Raw genomic sequence first — 25,745 nt, 5'->3', positions numbered from 1 at the left:
GACATTAGTAGTTTTGGGGTGGTAATGGGTACTAGGAAGGTATAAAAGAGTAGGGGAATATGCAGAGAGATGATCTTACTATTACCAGAGGTTCAGGCGGTGGACGATTTTCTTCCATTGGACTTAGGAAATACTGACGTAATTTTGGGAAAGAAGTGGTTGCAGACGCTAGAAGATATGAAAGTGAATTGGAAACTATTAACAATTGAGCTTCAGGTAAATGGTCAGGTGGTAGTGCTACTGGGTGATTCGAGTTTGAGCAAAACTTTAGTGTCATTAAAAACCATAATAAAGGCGATTCAAGACTCAAGGTAGGAATTTCTTGTGGAGCTATATAGCATGGGAGGAGGACAGACAGAGGCATCAACGGTTATTCCGAAATCAATTCAGCAGTGGTTGGAGCGATTTGAGGGGGTTTTCTGGTTGCCTAATGGCCTATATCCGCGACGGGAACATGAGCATGCAATAGTGTTAAGGGAAGGGGCTTCACCTATTAATGTCTAACCATACCGGTACCTTCAAATACAGAAGATCGAGATTGAGAGGCTAATTAGGGAAATGTTGGAGGTCGAGATAATACAACCGAGCGTGAGTCTATTTTCGAACCCGATCTTGTTAGCGAAGAAAAAAATGGGAGCTGGAGATTTTGTATCAACTACTGAGAGCTGAACAAGGAAACGGTACTTGATAAATTTCCTATTCCAGTGATCGATGAGTTGTTGGATGAGTTGCATGGGGCATCAATGTTTACAAAGATAGATTTGAAGTCGAGATATCACTAGATACGGATGCGACCAGAGGATGTGCATAAGACTACATTTCAGACTCACGAGGGACATTACGAATTTGTGGTTATGCCGTTCAGTCTTACAAATGCGCCACATACTTTTCAGTCATTGATGAATAAAGTATTTCAGCCTTATTTGAGGAAGTTTGTCCTTGTTTTCTTTAACGTTATCTTAATTTACAATCGCACTTTGAAGGATCATGTGAGTCATCTGGAGTTACTATTGAAGGAGTTACAGAAACATCAATTGTATGCCAATTAGAAAAAGTGCTTGTTTGCGTAGACAATGGTGGAATACTTGGGGCATATGGCATCGGTAGAGGGGTTTCAGCAGATCAGTCTAAGATAGCGGCAATGCTGAAGTGGCCTTTACCTAAGACACTAAAAAAATTAAGAGGTTTTTTGGGGCTCACCGGATATTACCTAAAGTTTGTGAAGGGGTATAGTACCATAGCATGGCTTTTGACAGAGCAGTTGAAGAAGGATAGTTTTCAATGGGGGGAAGTAGCGACGCATGTTTTGAAAAACTAAAGCAGGCCATGACTAGTGTTTCGGTGCTAACATTACCAAATTTGCCAACCATTTATCGTAGACATATGCATCGAGGTATGGGTTAGGAGCAGTCCTTATGCAAAATCAACGCCCAATCGCTTACTTTAGCCAGGTATTGATAGCTTGGGCTTGGCGCAAGTTAGTTTATGAGCGCGAACTCATGGCAATTGTGTTAGTTATTCAGAAGTGGAGGCCATACCTCTTAGGGCGACGTTTCATTGTCCGAATCGACCAGCAGAGTCTCAAATTCCTGTTGGAGCAACAAATGGTGACTGAGGAACACCAACGCTGGTTGTCGAAGTTACTAGGTTATGATTTTGAAATACAGTATCGGCCAGGGTTGGAGAATAAGGTAACAGATACCTTATCACGACGAGAGGAAAAACCTCGGTTGGTAGCTTTATTGGTGTCTTTGGTGATAGATTGGGACGTATTGTTACAAAAAATTGAAGCGAATGAGGGGATGGCAAAGATTCGGACAGCGTTGTTACGTGGGGAACCGGGATACCCGGGTTATTCCATGGATAGACAACAACTGTTATATTAGGGGCGCCTAGTGCTGCCAAAGGACATCACTCCAAATACTGAAGTTATTACGAGAGTTTCACGAGAGTGCTATTGGGGGACATTTCGGTGTTCTAAAACTTATCAACGTTTGGCCGCAGAGCTGTATTGGGTTGGGATGAAGAATGATGTTAAAGAGATGGTAGCGAGGTGTGATGTGTGTCAGCACCACAAATACATGGCAATGATGCCAAGAGGGTTGTTGTAGTCATTATCACTACCCAAAAAGGTTTGGGAGGAGGTGACGATGGATGTTATTGAGGGATTGCCACATTCGAATGGATACACGGTGATCTTGGTGGTGGTCGATCGACTAAGCAAGTACGCTCATTTCATACCCCTACGACATTTATTTACTGTTGTGACGTTTGTGGCAGCGTTTATGCGTGAGATGGTACGTTTACATAGAATTCCGGAGACGATAGTAACGAATCGAGATAAGGTTTTTCTTAGCCACTTTTGGAGGGAGTTGTTTAAGATACAAGGTAAAATTTTAAAGAGGAGTACAGCTTACCATCCATAGACTGATGGGCAGATTGAGATAGTCAACTGATGCGTAGAGACTTATCTATGATGTTTTGTATTGGACAAGCCTGAGCAATGGACGAGGTGGTTAGCATCGGCAGATTGGTACAATACTTTTTATCAGACTACTGCACAGACCACTCTTTTTAAAATCTTGTATGGATGCGATCCTCCTCATTTGGTGTACTATAGATAAGGTTTGACACATGTATCGTAGATGGAGGCAACACTTGGAGGAACGAAATCAAATACTTGATGAGTTGAAGATGCATCTATCTAAAGCGCAACAGATAATGAAAAAATAGGCCGATGATCTTAGGAGGGACGTATAATTTACGGTATAAAACTGAGTTTATCTAAAGCTACGACCATACCGGAAGAAGTCTCTTGCGCGACGGAGGAATAAGAAGCTCTTCCCTTGGTATTTTGGGCCCTATGAGATCGTAGAAAATATTAGAAAGGTGGTGTATCGATTGAAGCTGTCACCAACATCGGTCATTCACCCGATGTTTCATATTAAGACGAGCTATTAGAGACATACACCATCTCATTTGCTTCCGTCGATGCTGACTGAAGATATGGAGGTAATGCTAGAACTAGCTGCTGTGGAGGGAATACGCCAAGGAATAATTGGACAACCTACTGATAAAGAAGTGTTGATTACATGGAATGACTTATCAAACTATAAGAAGACATGAGAGCCATATGAGTTAATACAACAACAGTTTCCTAGATTCTACTTTGAGGACAAGGTGTCTTTTTAGGAGGGGGGTAATATTAGACCAATGAAAACTTATGTTAGACGCAAATATAAAGATGCAAGGGCAGTTTAGTAATTTTAGAGGTGGAGGCAATTTAGTAATTTTATTATTAATTAGGGTTTAGATACAAATAAGAAATTATGAAATCATTTAGGGTTTATGTTGAGTTTTGTCTGGTATTAGGAACCATTAAGAGTTTTAGGAGAGATTGACCTACCTCTCGAATTGTATGTTAAGATTGTTTGTTTTCTTTTGATATAATCAATAAAAGTTAGTCTTAATTTAGCTCTAAGTCCTATCAAATAAATGGCTAGAAAGGGAAGAAAAGAGAAGATACAAGTCCAAGAATAATACTTGAAATGTTTTCAGTGCCACCAAAAGGACACCTTAAGAGGGTTTACCCTGAAAGGAAGAACAAGTTTAAGGAGTCAAAAGAGAAAACTAGTGATATTGTTGTTATTTCTAATGACTAAGAAGAAGGCTATGACTCAGCTGGAGTTCTTGTGGGCTCTTGTAGCCAGATTGAAGGTAAATTGGCTATTGAATCTGGTCACACTTACCATAAGTGCCCTGATAGACATTTGTTTACTAGTTATCAGTTATATAATGGTGCTAAAGTGATTATGGGAGATAATTCATCCTGTAAGGTTGTTGGTATAGCCTCTATAAAGCTAAAACAATTTGATGGTTACAATTAGAGATCTAACTACTGATATGAGACATGTAGCTCAGATTAAAAGGAATTTAATCTCTCTAAGTATGCTTGGTAAGGCAAGGTGTACTATTTGGGTTTAATCCAGTGTCTTGAAGGTTGCTAAAGGGTCTTTGGTGTTGATGAAAAGTGACACGTAAAATGATTTGTATGTGTTACAAGGTACAACCATTACAAGTAATATAACTATTGTCGTAAACCAAAGTCAAGATAAGATATTATTGTGGCATCTAATGTTGGGACACATGAGCGAAAAATAGGTTGAAAGAACTAGAAAAACTAAGAGGTCTAGGGAATGGTAAGATAAATGCATTAGGGTTTTGTGAGGAGTGTATCCTAGGTAATTCCTCAAGAACTAGATTCAAACTGCCAAATGATTTAGGGTAGGACCCTAAAATTGATTACCAGCCAAGAACAAATTTACTAAACTTTTGAGGCCACCAATGGCCATTGGAATATAACCTGATAATCGATTTTTTGATAAATCTAAATACATCACGGCCTTCAAGTTTTATATATTTGAAGGAAGAGAACCACTTAATAATTTTTATGACAAATTTATCTGCAAGGAGTACTCTAGACTCCACATTGATTAAGTTGAGTTCTCTTGGAGTATAAAGTGACCAAGCACTGAAGAATATGTCCAGAAAGCTTATTTTCACCTAACCACAAAAAATTCAACCCTTTCAAGTGGCAAAGATCCTAGGGAATGGATCCTTGCAGATTATTGCCAGTGAGATCTAAAGCTTATAGTTGCTGTAATTTTCCCACCGATATAGTTTCATTGAAGTCATTGTGGAATAGGCTTAAAAGTATTAAGCCACCTAAAATTCCAACTTCTGAAGGAATGTTGCCCTTGAGTTTGCACTCGTATGCATAAAAATTTTGAAGAGAAGTTAAGAAATTCCCAAGTGACTATGGAAGGAGGCCACGTAATGGATTATAACCGAAGCTTAAATCTCTTAGATTTCTGCAATTAGTCAAGGAAGAGATAAAACTCCACTATGCTATAGGTGATTTTGTCGTCAAGTAATTATATGCCAAGTGGAGATTGTTGAGGAATCTCAAGTGGCCAAAAGTTTTTGGAATAAGGCCAAATAAAAAGTTGGAGCTCAATTCTAGGTCAATGAATTTAGAAGCGAGTTTGGAATTGGCAATATAGTTGCATTGGTGATACAGTTTGGAATTGTTCCAATAAATTTTTTCATCTCCAAGTTTAAAAAAAACTAGGTTTGGAAGCGAGTGGGCCATTGTTGATGGTAGGTTTCTTGAGAGTTGATTTTCAAATAGAGCGATGTCTATTACTTAATCTCTTTCCAAGAAATAATTTAGAACAAGCTCTCTAAATTTAATTTAATGAAAGCATTAGAATAAAAAAGAAGAAGATATAGGCTAAAGCAAGAAACAAACACACAAGTTCAGTTTATTTATCTTAAATTATATTCCACATGCAATCAAACAAAAATAATTCATAATCTTGATCACATTCTACCGATTAGGTTTAGCTCTTTGACAATTACAGATCAAAAACCCTAAACCAGCAATCAAATCACCATCAACTTCATCTAGTAAACAAGTAAGATAGCAATCCTTGAACATTAATTAGTGAAATATAAAACTTTCTAGAGAAAGATGGAGAAATTCTGATTTTGAAACTTTGTTAATAAAAATATATGTTTAGGGTTTTGAAATCAACCCTGACTAATTAAAAAAAAAAAAAACTACTCACACATGCTTGAATTATTGAATATCAAATCCAATAAAAAAAAAACTAAACAAAAGACAAGAGAAAGAAAGACTTATTAATTGAATTATAGCTATGGTAGCCAAGTCTTCTCTCCAATTTGCCCACTCCTCTCTTCCTTGCATTCTTATTTCCTTTCGAACTGATTCTTCACGTTTTTTTCTCATCTTAGGCATTTTACTTCTTGCCTTCATACAGAATTGCTATCAAATCCTTCTAGGATTAGTGAAACTCTTTCTTATTCTCCTTTTCCTTATAATAATAGGATTATGACTTAAGGAAATAAGTATATGTGGCAAAATAACTCCAAAGCCAGTTTCTATTGTAGGCCTAATTAACAAATCCGACCAGTCCTTCAAGAATCAATCTTTATGGTCAAATCTAATTCTCAACCATAGTACATGTCTAATATAGCCCAATAAAGTGAATAAATTCTAAAGATTCGTCCAAGAAGCAATCAAAATCCATGAAGTCGCAATCTGACTATTCTCCACACTAATTTATAACTTTTCTATTCCTTTTTGTTTCTTTAGATAAAAACTCCTAAAAAACATAAAAAAAAAAAGACAAACAAAAATTCAAGAAGTTCATGAAAAATATCAAATAATTGCAAAACTGATGTGAAATTAAGCACTCATCACAACCCAGTCGCTTACCAAGTACAAAATGGATCAATTATTGCCAAGTCACCCGGAGAATCAATGATATGGACTCTGAGCTCAAGAAGAACTGATTCAACCGTTACGTTTTTTGCATGTTTTTTGCAGTCGTCATAGCTAAGCTACCCATGCAGCAGCATAACAGTACCATAGGAAATATGTAGAATAAGAATAAGCGCAAATTGATCTTCATAGACTTACTAATGAAATAAATGCTCGGAAAAAAAAACAGCACTCTTATACATCAGACTCACCAGTCTTCTTCCATATATATATAATGGCGACCTTGTAACAAAAAATACAAGAGCTTATGGCACACCTTATTTCTAATCATAAGATGGAAACAAAGGAGACGACCTTGGCTTACCGATAACCACAAATTTTGCTTCATGAATTTAATTTGTTGCAAAATTTTATCCATTTTCTGGCCCCCCCCTGCTGTCGATGTCTTCGCAAAATTTTCATAATAATTTTGCAGTGAGAGCAGAAATATATTTAATACTTCGATCCAGCTACCTTTCCCCAGGGATAAGGTTACTCCAGATTTTATTGTGACTTGAAAGCACCATCATCATAAATATTAATGTCAAATATATTTCTACAAGAATGGTAAATATTTGTAACAAAGTCCATAACAGTGAGAGCAGTGTATACACTTCTAACAATAACACATTTTCCAAGCTTTGAAGTTCGTTACAATTGGTACTTTTACAGAGAATTCAAGGTCGAAGTTAGGTAAAGATGTAAACCTCATCGTATCCCCTCCTGCGGTGAAGCGAATTGATATACAGCAATCAAGTTCAGAAATTTATGTGCAAATATTAATATTGAACTAGCATCAAAGTCGAATGACAGAAAATATTGGTTACCCATCCTTCCCACAATAGATGGGACTGTAATTGTAAATGAGGTTGTCAAGCACTTTCCGAGCAGGTGGCCTGTTCAATGACTTCCTAGCCTCACTGCAAACAAAGACACAGAGTCAATGTTAGCCTCAGCTCCTTACACTTGTTTAGGTACAATAAAAAGCAAAGCCCTAATTAAATTTCTCCAATAAATCATCCTCCAATGGTGTTCCTAAGTAAGTTTTGGTCATTGAATTGATAAGAACGACTATTAATATGTAATTTCAAATAATTATCTGTTTGCAAATTCAATCATCTTTGTGCATGAGTGCCAATGAGAGTTATTAACAGAGTATTACAATTTATTGATTTCTGCTTTTCCATCATATATGTTAAAAAAAAGAGGGGCATTTCAGGAAAAGTAATAAGCCTTGTTGAGACAATGCATAAGCTATAGAGGACATTGCCCATTGCAATGTGCAGCGGTGGAATTTTCTATGTAAACCACAAATGCTTTTCTTACAGTTATCGAGAACTAACCTGACAAAAAAGTTTGCAACATGTTGAGTCACCAGAATGGCATCCTCCGAGTGTGGAACTCCACTGAATCCCCATTCAAAAGCATTTTTCTGTAGAACAGTTGGCAACCTTTTAATCTCTAAAACAGAAACAGTCACATTACTGCAAAATTTATGAACAAAACACCTGAGAGGGAGAAACAGAATGAACGCAAAAATGAATTTACACACAGATGCAAACAGAAAACAGAGCTAATTAGCAATGCAGTAACAAACATGTAATGAATACTGAATAGAAAGAAATTTGACTTGAGATGTACATGATACAGATGTTCAAGCTTGGCCTGAATTCAACCCAAGCCATGAGAGACAAATAGGCACTGCCAGATAGCTTCACTGCAAGATCTTGAACATCTAGATCTCAGCTCCCCAGCATTGCTCAAAAGTTTCACCGCAAAAGGATTGATTAACTTGGGGCACAGCATGAGCACCTCATTTAGACTTCAGTTTAACAATTGAATATGTTAAAGGAAAATCAAGACAAGGTGACTGAGTACTACAACAATATTTCAGCTACTAATTGAAAATACAAGGCTTCTCCATTCCCAAATACTGTTTCATCAATCTTGATATTGCAATTAAAATCACAAAAAGTTCCTGCTTGATGATTTTCATTTGCATGTGAAGTAACTTGTATACAAGGAATCTTATAGCAAAGAAAGTACAGGAACATTAATTTGAAAGGAAACTTTTTACAATTCATGCCTCTGAAATTTGTTTATTTAACATAATTGACTTCTGTTTACCAAACAAATCATTTGAATGTGAACTTCCAGATGTTAGAACTTATACTAAAATGCCATCCATCAAGCTACAAACCATACAGCATGGATGCATTGTATAAATTTGAAGTGAAATTAATCTCCACATTAAAACAGTATATATTCAGAAGGGTTGAATGATTCTGAAACACTTCCATGCATCTGTTAACCAAAATAATAAATAATTTTGCAAGCACAGCCGAGCACGATGCAATTCGCTTTCAAGTTAATACCTCCGGATGCCATTGGAAGCCAGTAAATGGATAGTTATAAGCTTGCACTGTAGAGACATAGACCTGATAATTATTAATAACAGATGTTAAGAGTAACATTGCATAAGAATATAATATAATTTAAAGCATTCTTGCAAATTCTGACAGTATATTAATTTAAATATAAAAGGAATATCTATGCAATGTACCTTATTATATATATCCTCACTTGTTGTCAAGATCCTAAAAAATTTAGATAGATCCAGATTCTCCTGCATCCTTTCAGGTGAAATGCCATACTGTTGCAACGGTACACCATAAATTTTAGATCAACTACCTATTTACAGATGCATCCGTACTCCCTACTTTTACAATCCATCATTTCCCAAATTCTAAGTCCAATGTTCTAAAAGGATAAATTGAAGCAAAAGCCAATTAGAATGGAATTCCTCCATGACCATGAAACAAAGAGGATCACAACAAAGGAAAATTACCATATAAACCTGCATCTTACACTTGACTCTTTCATCAAACAAAGAATTCATGAGTAACACAATTATTTTTATTAAACAGTCTCTTTGATAGTTGTTCTTCAAAGGACAGCATATTGTTAGCCCACTTTACTGTAATATGTAAAACCTGGGGGCAAAAGAGAGATCAACTTTAGTTGTAAAGAATATAATGGATTTTAGACTTCAACAATCCTTCCTTGCTTCATGTACTTCGATTTAAAATTCAAATCAAGAAAAAAAAAATCTATACTTTATTTTTAAAAATTGTAGTTTTCTATGCATGAGCACTTGCAGCACAAGCCACCAGAATGTTTCAGCCTGAAGAAATCACATGGGACAAATTATCCAACCAAGTGACTGCGGAAGATGTGGGATCATGCAAACAGGACACTGAATCTAACAATAAAAATATGCTGGTTTTAGAATATAAAGCTTAAGTCATTTTCAAGTAATTGAATCTGGATACGGAAGCAAAGCAAAATAAGCAATAATGAAAACAGGTTTCTTACAATGTGCTTCTGCATAACAAGGCAATCCGTACTCAACTTTTTAAGCAACTCCGGCGCAAATCTGCAAAAAGCATCAGGTTAAGAAAGTGTGACTTGAGCAATTAATAACTAGTTATTCTGATGATGTCATATAAGACACACCAATAACAAATGAACATATGTCATTTTTTTATTCTTTTTGAAGCTGAACATATGACAATTAATCTGTGCGAAAATATAAAAGGTGTTGAATTATTTTATTACGTTTTCACTATGGCACGAAAAAACTATCTACAAATTTATAACTGTTTAAACATCAAGGATGTGCTTTGACTAGCCATAAGACAAGTTTCCTAAAGAGACTGCCTTTTGGAAAATAATAATAATAACAATATACAAGGCATCAGAAATGCTAAAATGAAGATTCTATCTCATGTGATGTGAAACTTAAACTTTATGATATAGCCATGAGAAACAATCTTGCTACCAAATACCAATCCCTTCGTTATTCTACAGTTTATTACTTTTCAAGAAATGGCATCACAGGTTCTATTGAATTGTATGATTGTTCTTTCCTGCTCTTCTTCTTCCAATTGTCTCTATTTCTTTTCATCTTCTTTCTTTCTAGATGTTTGCATAAATCTTTTCTTAAAAAGATGAGTTACGTTTCTTTCAGTTCATGTCTTGTTACAAATGCTGGAAAGCAATAACTCAATCCACAAATTTTGTTCATGGAAATTGCTCGCCAGCACAGGACAGCCTGACAGCAAGTGAGCAAAGTTGTTAGGATAGGAAGTCTTCAAAGAGGACCATTGCATGTGATGGGATGCTATAATCATTAATTGTAATTTCATTAAAAAATTAGAAAGAAGTGAAATATTATGTACCTTTGAAACACGGTTCCTTCAATTTTAGAGTTTTTGATGAATTTAAGAGTAGATGCCTGATCTGCACCATTAAATCTTTCAAGAATGTTTCTGTCCTATTATCAAGGTAAAAAACCGGTGCATTCTTAAAATCACACTTCATTGAAATATTCCAAGGATCCTAATGATAGAAATAAGATTTCACTCAAATTCAACAATGAAGTTTTTCAAAATAGACAGGGATGAATCATCAAAACAAGAGACGCAAAATCTGCATCAAATTCAACAATGCAAAATTCCTCTTTCATCAAAAGCCACCTTAAGTGTCAAGCTACTAGTAATATGCCAAAAGGAGTATCATCACAAATTTCTCAGTAAGCAGTAATATTGGAACATTCTCATGTGCAGGATATAAATTAAAAGCATTCAGTCAAGCTATCAGAAAATTTAGAGAAGTGCGTTATTATGATACATCCTTTATTAAACCTTAGAAACCATATTGAAATTGAATACCAGGACATTAATCAAGACATAGAAGTTGACTAACCAGGTAAAAAATAGGTGATTAAAACCTAAGATGAGTGTATTTCAAAAGGGTGGATTGCACGTATACAAATCAGAAGATTACATTAACCATACACAAAATAAAAAAGAGAGAGAAATTACCTTGCTGATAATCATTGATATAAGTTCAAAGCCTAAGCAAATGGCATATAGAGGGAAATATTCTCCTGCATCGTTCTTCTCTAAAATTTTCTGCAAGAAACAGAAAAGAATAGGCATAAAATTAGTGAAGATATCTTACAGTATGAAATTCAATAGGTAGCAATATTCCATTTACTTGCTTAATGCGATTGAGAAATGTAAAAAAGCAAGCTTAAGCGATAAACAATCAAAGACAACTATCACATAAGCAAGATTTATAATAACCACACAGAATATTACGTATGTACTAAGAACTCATAGAATGTACACTTTTATTTTGGGTAAGAAACTCAAAAATGTATTAATGAAGAAGATTTAGACTGATAGTGGACAAGTGCTGTCCACTAAGAATACAAAAACTAAGTGTATACAACATACACTTAAGTGTTGGCCATAAAGAGCTAGGGAAATCATAATTCACTTGAGAGCCTCCCAATATCATCAAGAGTGGCTTGTGTTACTTTTGTAGTGTCATGGGGACATGAATAGAGATTTATTCAAAATAAGAACACTTGATGTGCTTTTCGCAAAGCACTTAACAAAATTTTTAAAAACTACTTTTTGGATATAAAAGAGCAAACACTTTAAGTGCTTTTTCAAAAATTATTTAACAATTCCTTTTTGATAAAACACTTTCAACTATTATGTAGATAATGCAATTTTACCTGAAAGTATAGCATTTTTGGATTTAAGCACTCAAAGTACTTTTTTGGCAGAAACAGAATATAAAGTAAACTAAAAATAACAAAAGTCAGAAGGCAATTAGAAGAGAGAGATAATAAAAGTAATATTTCGAGAAGCATTTAAGCAATTATTTTCCCAAAAAAAAAAAAGTTTCAGGTAAAATACTCAGTGACACTCCGTGAAGAAACAAGGTCATTGGCAAATATACATTTTGCTTGCCATATTAGATTAGATTAGATAGAGAATTGGACTCAATCAATTATAGATTATAATATTATGTTTTGTGTTTGATGTATCATGGTTCAGACCCAGTGGTGGTACAAAATGAATAAGATAAATAAATTAAACAAAATTACAAGGTCAAATAATTAAATCTAAATGCAATGCATATTAATTCAAATTATTTGTTAAATATTTAAAACATTATATTTAAAATAATAAATTAGACAGTATATGTACTCTCATATTACTAATCATTTATGTTATTTATTAATTAAGATTATTCAAATAAAATTAAAAAATAGTAACTTAAATTTATTATTAAATTGTTGGATATTAAATTTAAGTTAAAAAGTTAATGATTAAATATTTAGCAAAATAAAATAATAAAAATTGATAATAATTAACTACGAAATTAAAATTATGATTATATTTTTTTTAATTTTTTTTTATACTGCCAAGGATACAAATAAACTTATGATTAAAATGAAAATAAAGCAATAAGCATAAAGATAGTTCCATCAATGCGGGCCACGGAATTAGGTACCCATAATTGTTATGGGCTACCACTAAAATGATAGGGCCAGGTGTAATAGTCCTTTTGTACTACATCACCTGTTATCCCATGCACCAATGACTGCTTTTTCCTCTCATAAATCGCTTCGTGCTGCTTCCACACAAAAGCGATTTTTAACTCTTGTATGTATACATACATTAATACATATGAAAATGGAGGAATAATTACCTTGAAAATCTTTTCAACAATCTGGAAGTACAAACCCTTCTTAGCCCATCCGCCAGTCAACAGTACACCATTTACCAATTTCAGCTTCTGCAACAAGCAACGCAACGATCTCAGTTTTCACGACAAAGAACAAAATAGCTAAACAAAAATTAATTTCATATTTTTATTAACTTAATTTAATTTAATTATTTATCACCCCAAAAAGAATCTCTTCAGGCTCGTTATAAATAAGAGGAATAACACGAGCACCGGCCGATTCAACGAACTTCACGTAGGACGCCGCAATGTACGACGCGTTCTTCGAGTTATTCAATCTTCCAGACGCGCCGTCACCTGGATGACTTAGGATTCCGATCACTGGCCGGTTGTTTAATCTACGATCGGTTGCGGCAGGGGAGCGAGGCACCGAGTCATTCTTTCGCTGCTGACTCGGTAAAAGAATCGTTGACTGGGGTTTGGATTTAGAAAGTCGTTTGAACAGATAGAGAAATATCGTAATCCAGATGTAGTTCCACGTGTCGGAAGGAGAGGAAGAAAAGGAGGAAACGGGGTGGATTTGGGAGGCCGTGGCGGGGGGAGAATCGGAATTAGGGAATAAAGTGGGGGGCATTTTAGGGATAATGATCGAAGGGATGGGAGCTTGTGAGTGGAGGAACGGGACAGAATTTAAGCTGCTTGGCTGAGTTTTTAAACTCACGTGAAGGAAATGATTCAAATGAAGGAAAAAGAGGATGATAATTACTACTTTCACCTATAAATATGATTGACAAAATTATGTTTATTTTTCTCCCACTGCTTTCAGATTAATACAGATGTTGCATTAAGTTTCGAGAAGTGACAAATCTCTCCCTAAATGCATAGGCTGTTAGCCTGGTAGTGCGTTAGAATTTAGAGAAGACTGTTAAATGACCAGAGAAATTTATTGAAGTGACTTTCAAATAGCCTCAGTTTTATGAAAAAAAAAAAACTTCAACTGAATTTTAACACAACAGAAGCTTTCCATATCTGTCGGTGGAGTGCCCCCACCAAAAGTGAGTGCATGGGTTCGATTCTATTCTAGGAATTCCTAGTCTCTTCGATTATAAATTGAGCAAAGATGTGGGCCATAAAAGATTTAATCTAAAGGTGGTCTTGGCAGCCGGCAGGTGTCTGATGTTAAAGGAAACCCAAAAAAAAAAATTCCATTTCTTTGTTTTGTTTTTTCCAGAAGAACATCACTGCCTTCACTTCCATTGCAGAGCAGAATGGTTTTGTGCATTTGTGTTTCTAGTAAAATTATTGATCATCCATTCAAACAAAAAAAGAAAAATAATATTACTCGTCTCGACATCTTTGGAAAAGAAAAATATCGGGCAACAAAATAATAAGCAAGTTAATTACTGTGCCTAGAACTATCAATAAGTTGATAAAGGAACACAGCCCCCCATCAGAAATCAGTTGAATTCCACTTTCTGACATCAACACAAGCAGAAATTGGAATAGATAATTGTACCATCAGTCGTCAGTCTTTATGTCAAATTTCCTTCTCACCGATTTTTGCATGCTTGTATTAATGATCTGCATCTCTGAAATCTTTGTCCCTTGTGATATGCCGTCAATAGTTCACTGGGAAGAACTACTACAAAAGCAAAGTAATTCCAGTGCGAAATTTCTCAACAAATACCTGGACTATGTTGTAGTAGTTCGACTTAGATTGATAATCTCCTTCAACACTCGATGGACAGAAGCCTTTACTTCATCTGACACTGCCAGCTGAGGAGGCACAGACTCCAAAGCATACAAAGAGATAACCCTCATAACAGCATCCAATTTCAAATCCTTGGTCTGACGATTCCAGCTTTCATTTGCAAAGTTGCAAGAGTCTTTTAGCACACATTTGCAACATACCTGAAATTATTGCAAAAAGGAGGAAGTTCAATGACAAAGTTCTACTGAGATAAGCAGGCAGTTAATAACCATGGAAGCAAAAGCAAAGGGGATTTCATAATAAAAATGTACTGAACATGCAGATGTAGTTAATGACTGGAACATAGAAGATTCAGGGACATATTAGCTTACAGTGTCTTCTTCAATTTCAAAATAATGGCGCAATTGTTTAGCAGAAAAAACATTCTTCCTTGAAAGAGAAGGACAACCAAAGAGCGCCACCTTTTTCAAGTCACTGCCAGACAACCATCTGCAAATCCAAAATACAGGTTGTTATTTAGAGCACAATAGCACTCACACATTGTTCCTGGCAAAGAAGTAAGTAGAATTAGAACAGGCATTCTGAGTTGAACAAAAAAGACTAATATAACAAGTCAAACATCTGTCAAATTTTACCATGACATTGGATTAGTCAATACTTGTACAATCTATTTTATTATCACATGGAATTGTGCCGATATTTGCAGCTGAATAAAGTTTGTAAATGAGCATTGCATCATTAATCATTCTGTTTCTGAGATAAATACATGCTGCATACTACATATCATTTTTAATATGAACCAACAGTTTCCTATTACTTTATTTTAACCCCACAGGTCCATAAATGCTTTAAGTCTAATACCTTATCATATTCAATGCAGAGACTGATACCCTCACACCTATGGCTAATAAATCTTAGGTTAGCCATTGCTCTTAAAATCCCAGTACAGATTGATATCATAGTTCTAACTGCTTCAAGAGGGCATTTCAGCACACACAATGCTTTGTTCTTCTATTCTTTGTTTCTAATTTCTGAAAAGAAGTGAAAACCTAAACAAACCTATTATTCTAAATATGGAGAGCAGTTCATTTTATCATTCTTAACATTGTTAGTCCATCTCATTTATATGGAGAGCAGTTCCCCCAATGTATCTAAGCATTTTCACCAAAAGGAAACCAGTAAACAAGTAATATTCTAAATATACCAATGACCTATTACAATTTATATCCAGAGCATAATTAGTTTGCCCCATGAGCCCATAATGATTTCCAAACTCAAAACATTCAGCTCAATGTTAATCTCCATTGCAAATTTAAATTAACATAACTTCATAAATCATTACCTAATACAGGCATAACTATCAAAAGTCAAAATACGATCATTGAATAGACACCAATTACAATTTCACCACATGCAGTACCATAAACTATAAAGCAAAAGCCCTTTCTCAACTGAGACTAATAGTTCTTCCTTTCCATAACTAATTAGCTTTCAATAGTTCTTCCTTTTCATAAACCAGTACCATAGAGTTAAAATCTCACAGTCTTTCCTTCTTTTTGTCAATTCCTCAAAACTCTAAATAGACCACAAATAACAATCAAACACATTCAAAGCACATTTAACAGTATTTTTGGCACTTGCAAACGCATTCTTATATTCATATCGTAATATTTGAAGGAAATAGACAAGAATGCTTTCTTTTTTTCTCATTTCCCCCTAAAAAATGCTTGATAAGAAAACCAAGGAAAAATTAACTTTTTAGGTCGAAAAGCACTTGAATTGCAATTTGAAGCTTTAGTTAACGTTTGGTTTATGAGAAAGTTTAGCTAATGCTAGTACAAAAATCACTTCCAGTCATAACAGCTTACAACTAAAGCACCAAAATTTCTTTCATAACAATCAATACATAAACAAACAGAAAAAAAAACAATAAGCCAACAAAAGAATCATCTTACTTTGCAAGTTCTTGATGGTCCTTGGCAAACTGTTGCGCCGCAAACTTAACAAAATCTCTGGCATAACTATCATTAAACCGACTAAAATCCAACATCTTCAAACTATCAGATAAAAAGTTCGCTTTCTTGAAGTACCCTTCTTTATATAAATGACTCACAAACATCTCCATTTCCGGTGAAAGCTCCTTGAGAACACTTGCCTCATTTTTTTCTCTCATCCCCTTCTTCTCTTCTTTCAATCGCCTCTCATTAACAAACAACGAGTACAACCCCAATCTCTTCACATTCTTAGTTTCCTCTTTCTTCGCATTCTTAGTTTCCTGTCTCTCCACATTCAGTCTCACATTTTCATTTATATTTGAATCTTTTTGAACTTTTGCATTTGCTTTCAAATTTCTAACCTCCAGCTCCAATTCTTTCAGCCCTTTCTTCAACTCATCGTTGCTGTTGCTTTCGTTATCGCTTTCAGCTTTTTCGCGTGATCCTATTACCTCTTCGAAAAGAACCGAAAGGGGTTTCTTGTTCTTGTTTTTGTTATGGGTTGTTTGTGAAGAGGATGAAGCTAGGGTTCTGGCGATGATTGAAAGAATTGAGTGAGATTTGTGGGGAATGTGAGGTGGGTTCTTGGCTCTGATTCTGAAGAAGACAGACATCGGCACAGAACCGTGAGGGTTTTAGGATTTAGGCGAGGTTTTAGACAAAAACTAAAAATAATTGAAATGAAATTTGGGAGGAAATGAACGTGGGCTGGGTCACAGCTCAGGGAAGTAGGCTGGGGCTAGCCCTATTGAACATGCTTTGGACCTTTTTTTTGTTTTTGGTATTGATATTTAGATGGGTCCGGCTACGATGCAACGGTAATACCGTGCCACCGTTGCATCCAGCCATTCGATCTATTTGAATGGATGAATTCATTGAGATCCAACGGCTGGGTGCAACGTTGACACGGTACACCATTGCACCATAATTTTCTCCTGATATTTAACTACTAATATTCTCTCATAAAACCCCATATCAATTTCAAATTATTTTGAGTGAAATTATTAATAAAGATAAAAGAAAAATATAACTCCTTACTAGCCAATCAACTGGGTAAAAATCTACATAAACTTCCTAAATTAATTTTGTAATAAACTATTTGGATATCTGGTCTAGAATAGACTAAATTTACTTTTAAATAATCAAAAGAAAACTTTGTAATACACTATTAAATAAAATAAAATAGAAGATGAAAAATTGAAGTAACCATTATATGAGAAATTTAAGTAAAGTGAACCCAACCCTATTAAATATACTGGAATAAAAAATGAACCAAATATAAAGCGTTTGGGTGAATAAAATGAACATCATATCACTTAGTGCTATACATATGTATATGTATGTATAGACAATAGACAAATAAACATATCTCACGGACTACAACAACAAATCGATCCGAGATTTTGGACGGTCGCAGACACCATTCTTAAACAAGCAAATATAATTAATCATTAGTTTGAGTCGTCTGTGCTGTGGAATTATGAGCATCAGCATCAATGTTTTTGTTATCTTCTTCGACCTTCGGCTTCAAGCCATTAACAGCAGCAGCATTGCTCTCCGTTGGCATCAATGTCATTTTCTTCTTATCTGCAACTGTGAGCACATTATTGATTTGTGGATACCTTCCCTTGCTGCCTGATGGTCTTGGGGGTTTACAGCATTTTCTGATTTAATATATATATATATATATATATATATAACTATAATCTTGTAAAGATAATTTCATTAACAATCAAATGAAAATCAGAATTGAACAAAATCAACTTTACATTATTTTCACAGCTCTTTGTGAGTGGGATTTGGCAGTGGATATGGGCAAAGATAGCCTGTTTGTTGGCATGAAATTGCTGCTTGCTAGAGCCATGAGCAAATGATTCTTTCTTCTTCCTTTTTTTTTTTTTTTTTTGACTCAACAACTCTTGAGACTCGAGTGAAAGGGAGCAGGTTGTGGGTGTGTTGAGCCGAAGCCAGTGTGAGATCTATATGCCAAAAAGTCAACTCTATAGGTATTTTGAATAGTCAAAGTCATTGCAACTCTCCTTTTAAAAGACATTATCCATCCAGCCACCCCCCCCCCTTTTTTTTTTCGGGGTTACATTACCTATTGTCTTTGCTCACTTCATCATGATAACGTACCTAATGTCTTTGCTCAAGTTCATCATGCCAACGTTTTTAAAATATTGCATCCATCAGCATATAATTTTTGCAGTCCTAGAGGCTAGCCTAATGTTTGTTGAGGTTTGCTCTACAGCCATGTAGCATAACAAAAAAGATTAAAAAAAAAAAAAATTACTTCTACAATACACTAGAAGTTACTCAAAATCTCAACCTCAATAATGAGACGAGAATATGACCATCTCAACCTCAACAGCTTTACTGTGTCAAAAAAAAAAACCTCAACAGCTTTACAAAATAACTGTAAGCCAAGTATTTCAATTAAAAATCATGGATAACGAAAAAATTACCTAAAACAAAGAACACGTTGCTTTTAATAATATACGATATAGGTGCATTAAATTACTAATATTACTCAACTATTAACCTTTTCACGACAACATAGTAAAAGACCACCGCAAAGGTTATATTTTCCGGCGTTTGTTTTACGATGGGAAAATTCGTACTCCAGAAAATAATCAGAACACTCATAATCTAATAAAATTTATTTTACGCTGCTAAATTATTCGTTATGCAATTTACCGTTATAGACAATTAGACTTAATAGATTTAATGTCTTTTTACGTATGTTCTTTGCTCAAAAAGGAAAATCTGATTCTATCTCCCTTAGTTTTTTTTTCTTTTTATTTTTTCTAACATTTTCTCCTCCTCGATTTCACAAGTAAATATTTATGCTAACAAACTGTTATTTAAAAAAAAAACAGACAAACAAATAAATAAATAATTAGGTTGCTATTTATCTTAGAAGAACAAATAACAAGAATGTCCAAAGTATTATTTATAATTAAATTTTATTTTATTTTATTTAACTTCAAAAAAATTGGGGACTATAATTTGGTTACAACCTTTAGAATTAGATAGAACCTCCCTCAAGTCTCGGGTCCAAAAACTTATTCTTGTAATAACGTTATGTATTTGTCATGTTAACATAATTTTTCCATAATTGCAGTCACTGTCTGGAAAGAGAGGAAAGGCACTCTCTTTCATGGAAATTCACGAACGCGAGAAAATAAATCAAACCGTTTTAGGGTGCGTGGAAGTTAGGCATGCAATGTCCGCTCAAGTTTTATAATTATAATTGACTTTGAATCAAGAAATGGCCCCTTTTCTCTCTTATTTCTATGACTAGTTAAATAAATTATTTTATTAAAAAAAACAGTGAAAATTGAAAGCAAGAAAAATTGAAGTAAACGACAAACTTAATTGAAATGCCAGTAATCAAATGCAAAGAAGACCTGCTTAGTCTTTGATTATAATTTATAATGATTATTGTTCTATGTGCTTTTCAAGAGCTATTGGATCAATTCAAAGTTACCGATATAATGAAAAAGGGGATATAGCTTTCAACAAGCAGTCTAACATATTTTGAATGAAGGCAATCTAACATAATATGTTAAGAGAACTACCCTCAAGAGTAGACTAATGTTATGAATTCTAACAGTTAAGTTCTAATTGATGTGTGTTATTAATCTATTATATATTGAATTTCATGACTAGAAAAAATATTATTCTATCGCACCAAATTAAGAGTTGATCTTTAGGATCCCAAACACTACTGTGCAAAGTAATATATTGGGCATTTGTAAGTCAGTTGGAGCGAGCGAAAAATTCACCCCATTTACAAACCATCAGATTTCTTTTCACAGCACAAGCATTCTTGTCACCCGCAATTCAGAATTGCAGACAACCATTCCATCCCTTTCTCTACTCAATACCTTCCTTAAATTGTTCATAATCTTAACCTTTGATTGTAAGTTGTTTCTTCTTAATTGTTCATAGCCTTAACCTCTGTTTAAACACATGTTTCTTAGCAATTTCTTATTTTAACATGCTTTCATCTTTTGATAACCAGCTAGGGCAATTTAATAATACTGAAACTTTCAAAATAATTAAAGTTAGATGTGATGTAAAAATAATTAGTTGTGTGAAGATAAATTGTTAAGTTTTTATTTTTTTTATGCAATACTAGATATTCTAACATTTAAGTCCCAATATGGTCCCAACAAATATAACATTTACGAAGTGATTAAGTAATTTTACAAACTATGAAATCTATTATTTAATAAATGAATGATACATAATATTAGGATTCAAATATTAAGATCCTTAACATCATTATTAATAAGAGTCGGGATATTTGCACCCCTCCAAAATCTTTTTGAAACCCCTTTTTCAATTATATTCCATTTAATGCCAAAAGTACCATTTTTCTAAATAAACACTATTTTTATTTATAAATCTTACAATTTCTAATAATTTTCTCACTCTTTAAGTTTTAATAATTGTATTCTAACTCTTTCAGTTTTAATAATTGTATTCTTCTCTTCAAACTTTTTTTATTATTTAATTTCTAAAAAATCTAAAAGAAAAAGTAAGAAAAACCTTATAAAATATTGAATATTTTATGGGTCCAACACAATTTTATCGTAAATAGAAATTTTGGGTGAAACAATTAATTTGAGAATCCTTAAAAAGTTATTTGTAGTGAGATAAAATGTCTCTTCATTAATAGAGGAGAAAAATATATATCTCTCTTTGATATTATATGAGAATAGGAATTTGGGCTATATTAGTTTAGAATTATCAAAGATAATCAAATGAAATTTTGATTGTAAATATTAATATAATTCTAATTATAATATATTAATGTAACCACACAAAAAAAAGAAAAAAAACTCGTTAGTCCTTATGATTACTTGTTTCCATAAGCCACCAATAGCTTACCGTTGCTTTCATTTACAAATAATCTAACAGCCGTTTAAGATACAAAGTTTGTAGCCCTCATTCTCTATTTTTTACTTTTATTGTTTTTCCTTTTTGAAAAAAAATTAAAATTATGTTATAAACATTTCGTAAATTATTGTTTTATTTTTCAAAATTACATTGCAATCTATTTATAAAATCAGGTATTACCCTAATTTTAATTTTAATGCAAGTTTTCGTTATTTTTTTTTTTTTTGGTTTTGACCACGAGGTACCCTGGGGAGGGCTCCAACTGTGGGAGGTACCTTTAAACCCGTACCACAACTCAGACTAGAAGTCCCCGCTCGAACCGAGAGACACGGGTTCTCCCAACAAAGGCGACTTTCCTGCGACTTGAACTGGGGAGCAAACTCAATCAAACCACTTAAGGGGACTCCATTACCAGTAGAGCCAACACTTTGTTGGTATGCAAGTTTTCTTTATTATTAAAAAAGATACAGCATAAATTATTGGAAACAACAGAATTAAACCATTCAATTTTGATCAAATACATGGCATATAACTAAACTGGGCTGCTTCTGCTCCCCTCTTACTTTGTTACTTATTTCTTTACTCGCCCCTACAAAAATGGCGGCTCAGTCTCTCATTCAAACTCGAAAAATTCAGCAGTTCAACTCGTATTTTACAGAGGATTCACTTCTAAGCTTTTCGTCAAAGGTATTCTCTCTCTGCGAGTGTTTCTATTATGTCATTTTGCCAACAAAATATTTTGTCATGCATCATGTTAAAGGAACCGATTCTGTGGAATATAAATTTTGATTAGGGAAGTTTAAAACCCGATTTTATATGCTCAAATTGATCAGTCGAATCCAAATGGGGGGATCTGATATTTTAGGTTGTGGTGGAACCGACGGAGCGATATAATTGGATACTGACCTTGAGATTTCTTTGAATAATTTTATAGTGTTGCTCAAGTTATATTGTTTCATTTTTTCCGAAATCAAAACCACTTTGATTTGATTTTGAACTTTTCTGGTGAATAGTTTCTTCACCTTGCAGCCTTATCAGGTCGTTAATTATTTCATTCTTCACTGCATAGTGAGACCATCCAGTGATTTAATCATGCAGCTAGTGAATGTGAGCTTCTGGAGATGCATCAGTAGGTTTTTGCTTGTATTTAGGCCCTCTACTCTCATAGGGAAGGCAATTGCATTGTCCACACTAATTTGGTTGCATGGAATTGCTGTTTTTCTTAATTATCTGGATCCATCTGTTTGCCCTGTTCGGTCCAAAATATCAAATATTTATAAATTCAACCATGCCATCATCTAATTCCCTTGAACTTATAACTGTTTCACAAGTTACTTATGCTACTCTTAATATTTTGAGATTGAAAACATGTTCATATTTGATTTCCTTCATTCAGTTGCGTACTACCTTTGGCTGCAGAATTTGCAATCTTACCATCTAATTTTGATAAAATTAACTGGCATTTTTTGCAGGCGTATCTTTCTCAACCACTAAAGAGATGTTAGCTGATGCTTTTTCACAATTTGGCCAAGTCACTGAGGGTTTGGTCTATTTACGTTTTAAGTCTCAACCCCTGTTCCCTCTTCAATATTTTCTAATATCCAATTCTTTTCTTTTTGCAGCTACAATAATAATGGATATAGGTAAGAATAGATCAAAAGGTTACGGGTATGTGACTTCCAGTACAGAAGAGGAAGCCCAAAAAGCCTTGGTAGACATGAATGGGAAGGTAAAGTTGCATCATTTTTCTCTAATCTACCATGCTTATATTGTTGAGTTTAAGCATCTCACAGTATGTGCTTGCAGTTACTGGATGGACGAGTTATTTTTGTGGATAATGTAAGACCCAGCAGACGTTACAATACTGACGCGTCACTTGCGAGACAACCTGCTCAGTCTCCTGAAGAAAATTGATATTAAATCGTTTTACGTTTTATATGAATATATAGCGGTGTCCTAAATGCTGGATACATGGATGCTCATATCATTTCATCTATAACAAAATATGTTTTGCAATTCTGTTGTTCTTTTATGATTACCTTCTTGTTGACATGGGATATCTCTGTTTATCTTTTGACTAACTGCAATGAGGAAGGAGCAAAGATCTGGGAGCTTGCGCTGGATCTGCGGCTGCCTTCCAATCGTCAATTTATGATAATATGAACAGAGTAGAGAACGGGAAAATGGAAGACCCTTGGTTTTGGATTTTAGATGATATAATTGCCATTAGATTGATATCATGTGCGCCCTTGTGTAAACATGACCTAAGTCGATTTGAAGTGCTCATAAGCTGGAAAAAAAAAGTATTCCAAAATTTCTCTCTCTCTCTATATATATACAGAAAAATTTTATATATATATAAAATGCATTACGAGACTACATACAAGCCAATGAACAAGCATCTTTTGTTGTTAGAAATTCCGCTCATAAATCATCTACTGCGACAAGCAAAAATTAATTCATGTTTCCATAATTCAGACATTTTTTCTTGGCTTACTGCCTCCATCCGCTATAATCACGAAGTTCAGAAATCATATAAGCATTATTCTCTGCCCCCCCCCCCCCCCCCCCAAAAAAAAAGGCCAGCTGTAATATGAGGAAGAAAAATGAATCTCAACAAAATTTTTTCGCATCTTAGATTTTCTGTTTTTGGCACAACAAGCTATGGACATCTTTCCTAGGATCAATTGCTGGAAACTATCCTTCGTGTCACTAAACTAAACCATAACACATTCGTAGTTGTCATTTGCCAACTTCTCCTGGGAGACTTCCACCTGGGTTACGAGAGAAATCTTCTCTGAAAAAGTTACACAGGACTGGTGCAGCATCGTGCTTCCGCATCAAGCTGTTTCTACCTTACGGGATGGGGGTCTTCGAAACAAACTGATTAGATCATCAAGACCCTGTTGGAGAACATTGTTAGCTACTTGGAACTTTTGGAGTTTTCTATTCTAATCCATTTGCTCAAGTGTCACCACGTTCATTGAAGTCAAATGTAAATAGGGAAAAGCTGAAAAGTGAAAAGCAGTAAAGAAGAAGATATATTTATGACAATTCAACAATTTCCAACACTTTCCACGTGATCATCAAAATAAGCCATACATGCATAACCGTGAAAATGTGAAAGAAAGAAAACCTTTTTCAGTGCCATGATAAATGGGTCATTCTTTGAGATAAATTACGCCACTCGAGAAGTTTGTGACAACAGATCCAACCAAGACCGTATGTAAGAGGGGTTGACAGCCAAGCTACTGTTGTCTGCAAAAATTTGAATATTCTTTCCTTGGTAACCATAAATATGTCTCTGGACAAGAAAGGAAAAGGAACCATCAGAAAACGTTAAACAATGAACTTTTACGCAACTTAAATAATAATCAACTTTCAAGTGCATGCAAGATAGTTGGAAGAATTAACTTATTGATCCAGCAACAACTCTACAAGTATTTTATTATGCAGTGGGGTCAATGATCACTCAGTTTTTACATTGGGAGTTCCCAGCAAGCTTCCTGGTATCTAAACTATGATATATACACTAGTAGAGTCAGTCTCTTAAAATAAAACTATAAGATGCACACTGGTAGAGTCAATCTATAAAAATATGCATATACAATCAGATGAAACATTATAACCAAGATGTATCTCTCAATATATTAAACTCACAGCAGGAGATTCGGCAACTAACTTGACACTTCTGATAATTGATGTTTCATCAACAAAATGCCCGCACGGGATCAATAGTTCAGCAAATACAATCTAAATCCAGTAGAAACTCTAGGAATAAGATATATAGGATTAAATTTGAAACGTAACCTGCTATCCAGCAAGCCTCCAATGCTTTCCAAAAGCTCAGGAGCAGAGAGAGCTCAGAAAGGGTAGCGGCAGTAACTCTCAGTCTTGAAAATTGTTCATGCTCCCAAGCTGCCTACAGCAGAAAGCAGCTTTATCATCTGAACTAAATAGACAAATATGAAAACAAAACCAAAGCAAGATAGACATATCAGATTTCTTCAATTATCAGTTAGATAAATTGTCCAACAAAACGTTCGGCCCAATATATACTTGATTGCAGATTAGTGAAAAGAATTCATACATGGAGTATGAAACATGAACACAGAGACATTTATAGATGAATTAAGAAATTTATGGCATATTCTAATTATTTTAATGCTAATTCTAAAGTAACACTTTCTCAAGTTGTCACCACTTCCATCAGCCACTGAATGGCCAAAAGGTATTA

The 25,745-nt window shown here is 34.5% G+C and overlaps 3 protein-coding genes across 6 annotated transcripts; 1 reads left to right on the top strand and 2 right to left on the bottom strand.

The window, feature by feature from the left end:
- Window positions 1-6,880: 6,880 nt before the first annotated feature.
- Window positions 6,881-13,731, bottom strand: LOC18047990 (gamma-glutamyl hydrolase 2). Of its 4 annotated transcripts, XM_006442327.2 has the most exons (10): window positions 13,116-13,730; window positions 12,920-13,006; window positions 11,233-11,322; window positions 10,588-10,682; window positions 9,722-9,782; window positions 8,910-8,999; window positions 8,722-8,784; window positions 7,690-7,778; window positions 7,174-7,266; window positions 6,881-7,069 (listed from the first exon to the last, which is right to left on the bottom strand). In XM_006442327.2, exons 1-10 carry the CDS (start codon window positions 13,527-13,529, stop codon window positions 7,036-7,038), a joined length of 1,116 nt encoding a protein of 371 aa, XP_006442390.2. In that variant the 5' UTR covers window positions 13,530-13,730; the 3' UTR covers window positions 6,881-7,035. The 4 variants fall into 4 exon arrangements, 3 of the variants coding, with proteins under 3 accessions (XP_006442390.2, XP_024045489.1, XP_024045490.1); XR_002906727.1 differs by lacking the exons at window positions 6,881-7,069; window positions 7,174-7,266 and adding an exon at window positions 7,988-8,168 and having other exon boundaries at window positions 7,691-7,778; window positions 13,116-13,731; XM_024189721.1 differs by lacking the exons at window positions 8,722-8,784; window positions 8,910-8,999 and having other exon boundaries at window positions 13,116-13,729.
- A 500-nt stretch (window positions 13,732-14,231) lies between these two features.
- Window positions 14,232-17,333, bottom strand: LOC18047988. Its single transcript, XM_024188746.1, has 3 exons — window positions 16,562-17,333; window positions 14,978-15,095; window positions 14,232-14,806 (listed from the first exon to the last, which is right to left on the bottom strand). The coding sequence occupies exons 1-3, from the start codon at window positions 17,212-17,214 to the stop codon at window positions 14,588-14,590; spliced, it is 990 nt and encodes a 329-aa protein (XP_024044514.1). The 5' UTR covers window positions 17,215-17,333; the 3' UTR covers window positions 14,232-14,587.
- A 4,771-nt stretch (window positions 17,334-22,104) lies between these two features.
- On the top strand, window positions 22,105-23,422 carry LOC18047987 (small RNA-binding protein 11, chloroplastic; the record flags this gene model as incomplete). Its single annotated transcript, XM_006442324.2, has 4 exons — window positions 22,105-22,195; window positions 22,981-23,049; window positions 23,131-23,237; window positions 23,315-23,422. Coding segments are annotated over 4 exons (375 nt in total), but the record flags the coding sequence as incomplete, so codon positions are not given.
- Window positions 23,423-25,745: the final 2,323 nt, after the last annotated feature.

Source organism: Citrus clementina, unplaced genomic scaffold, assembly GCF_000493195.1.
Source record: "Citrus clementina cultivar Clemenules unplaced genomic scaffold, Citrus_clementina_v1.0 scaffold_3, whole genome shotgun sequence".
Classification (NCBI taxonomy): domain Eukaryota; kingdom Viridiplantae; phylum Streptophyta; class Magnoliopsida; order Sapindales; family Rutaceae; genus Citrus; species Citrus x clementina.
The sequence above is the reverse complement of the archived record's forward strand: the minus strand, read 5'-3'. Positions and strand labels throughout refer to the sequence as shown.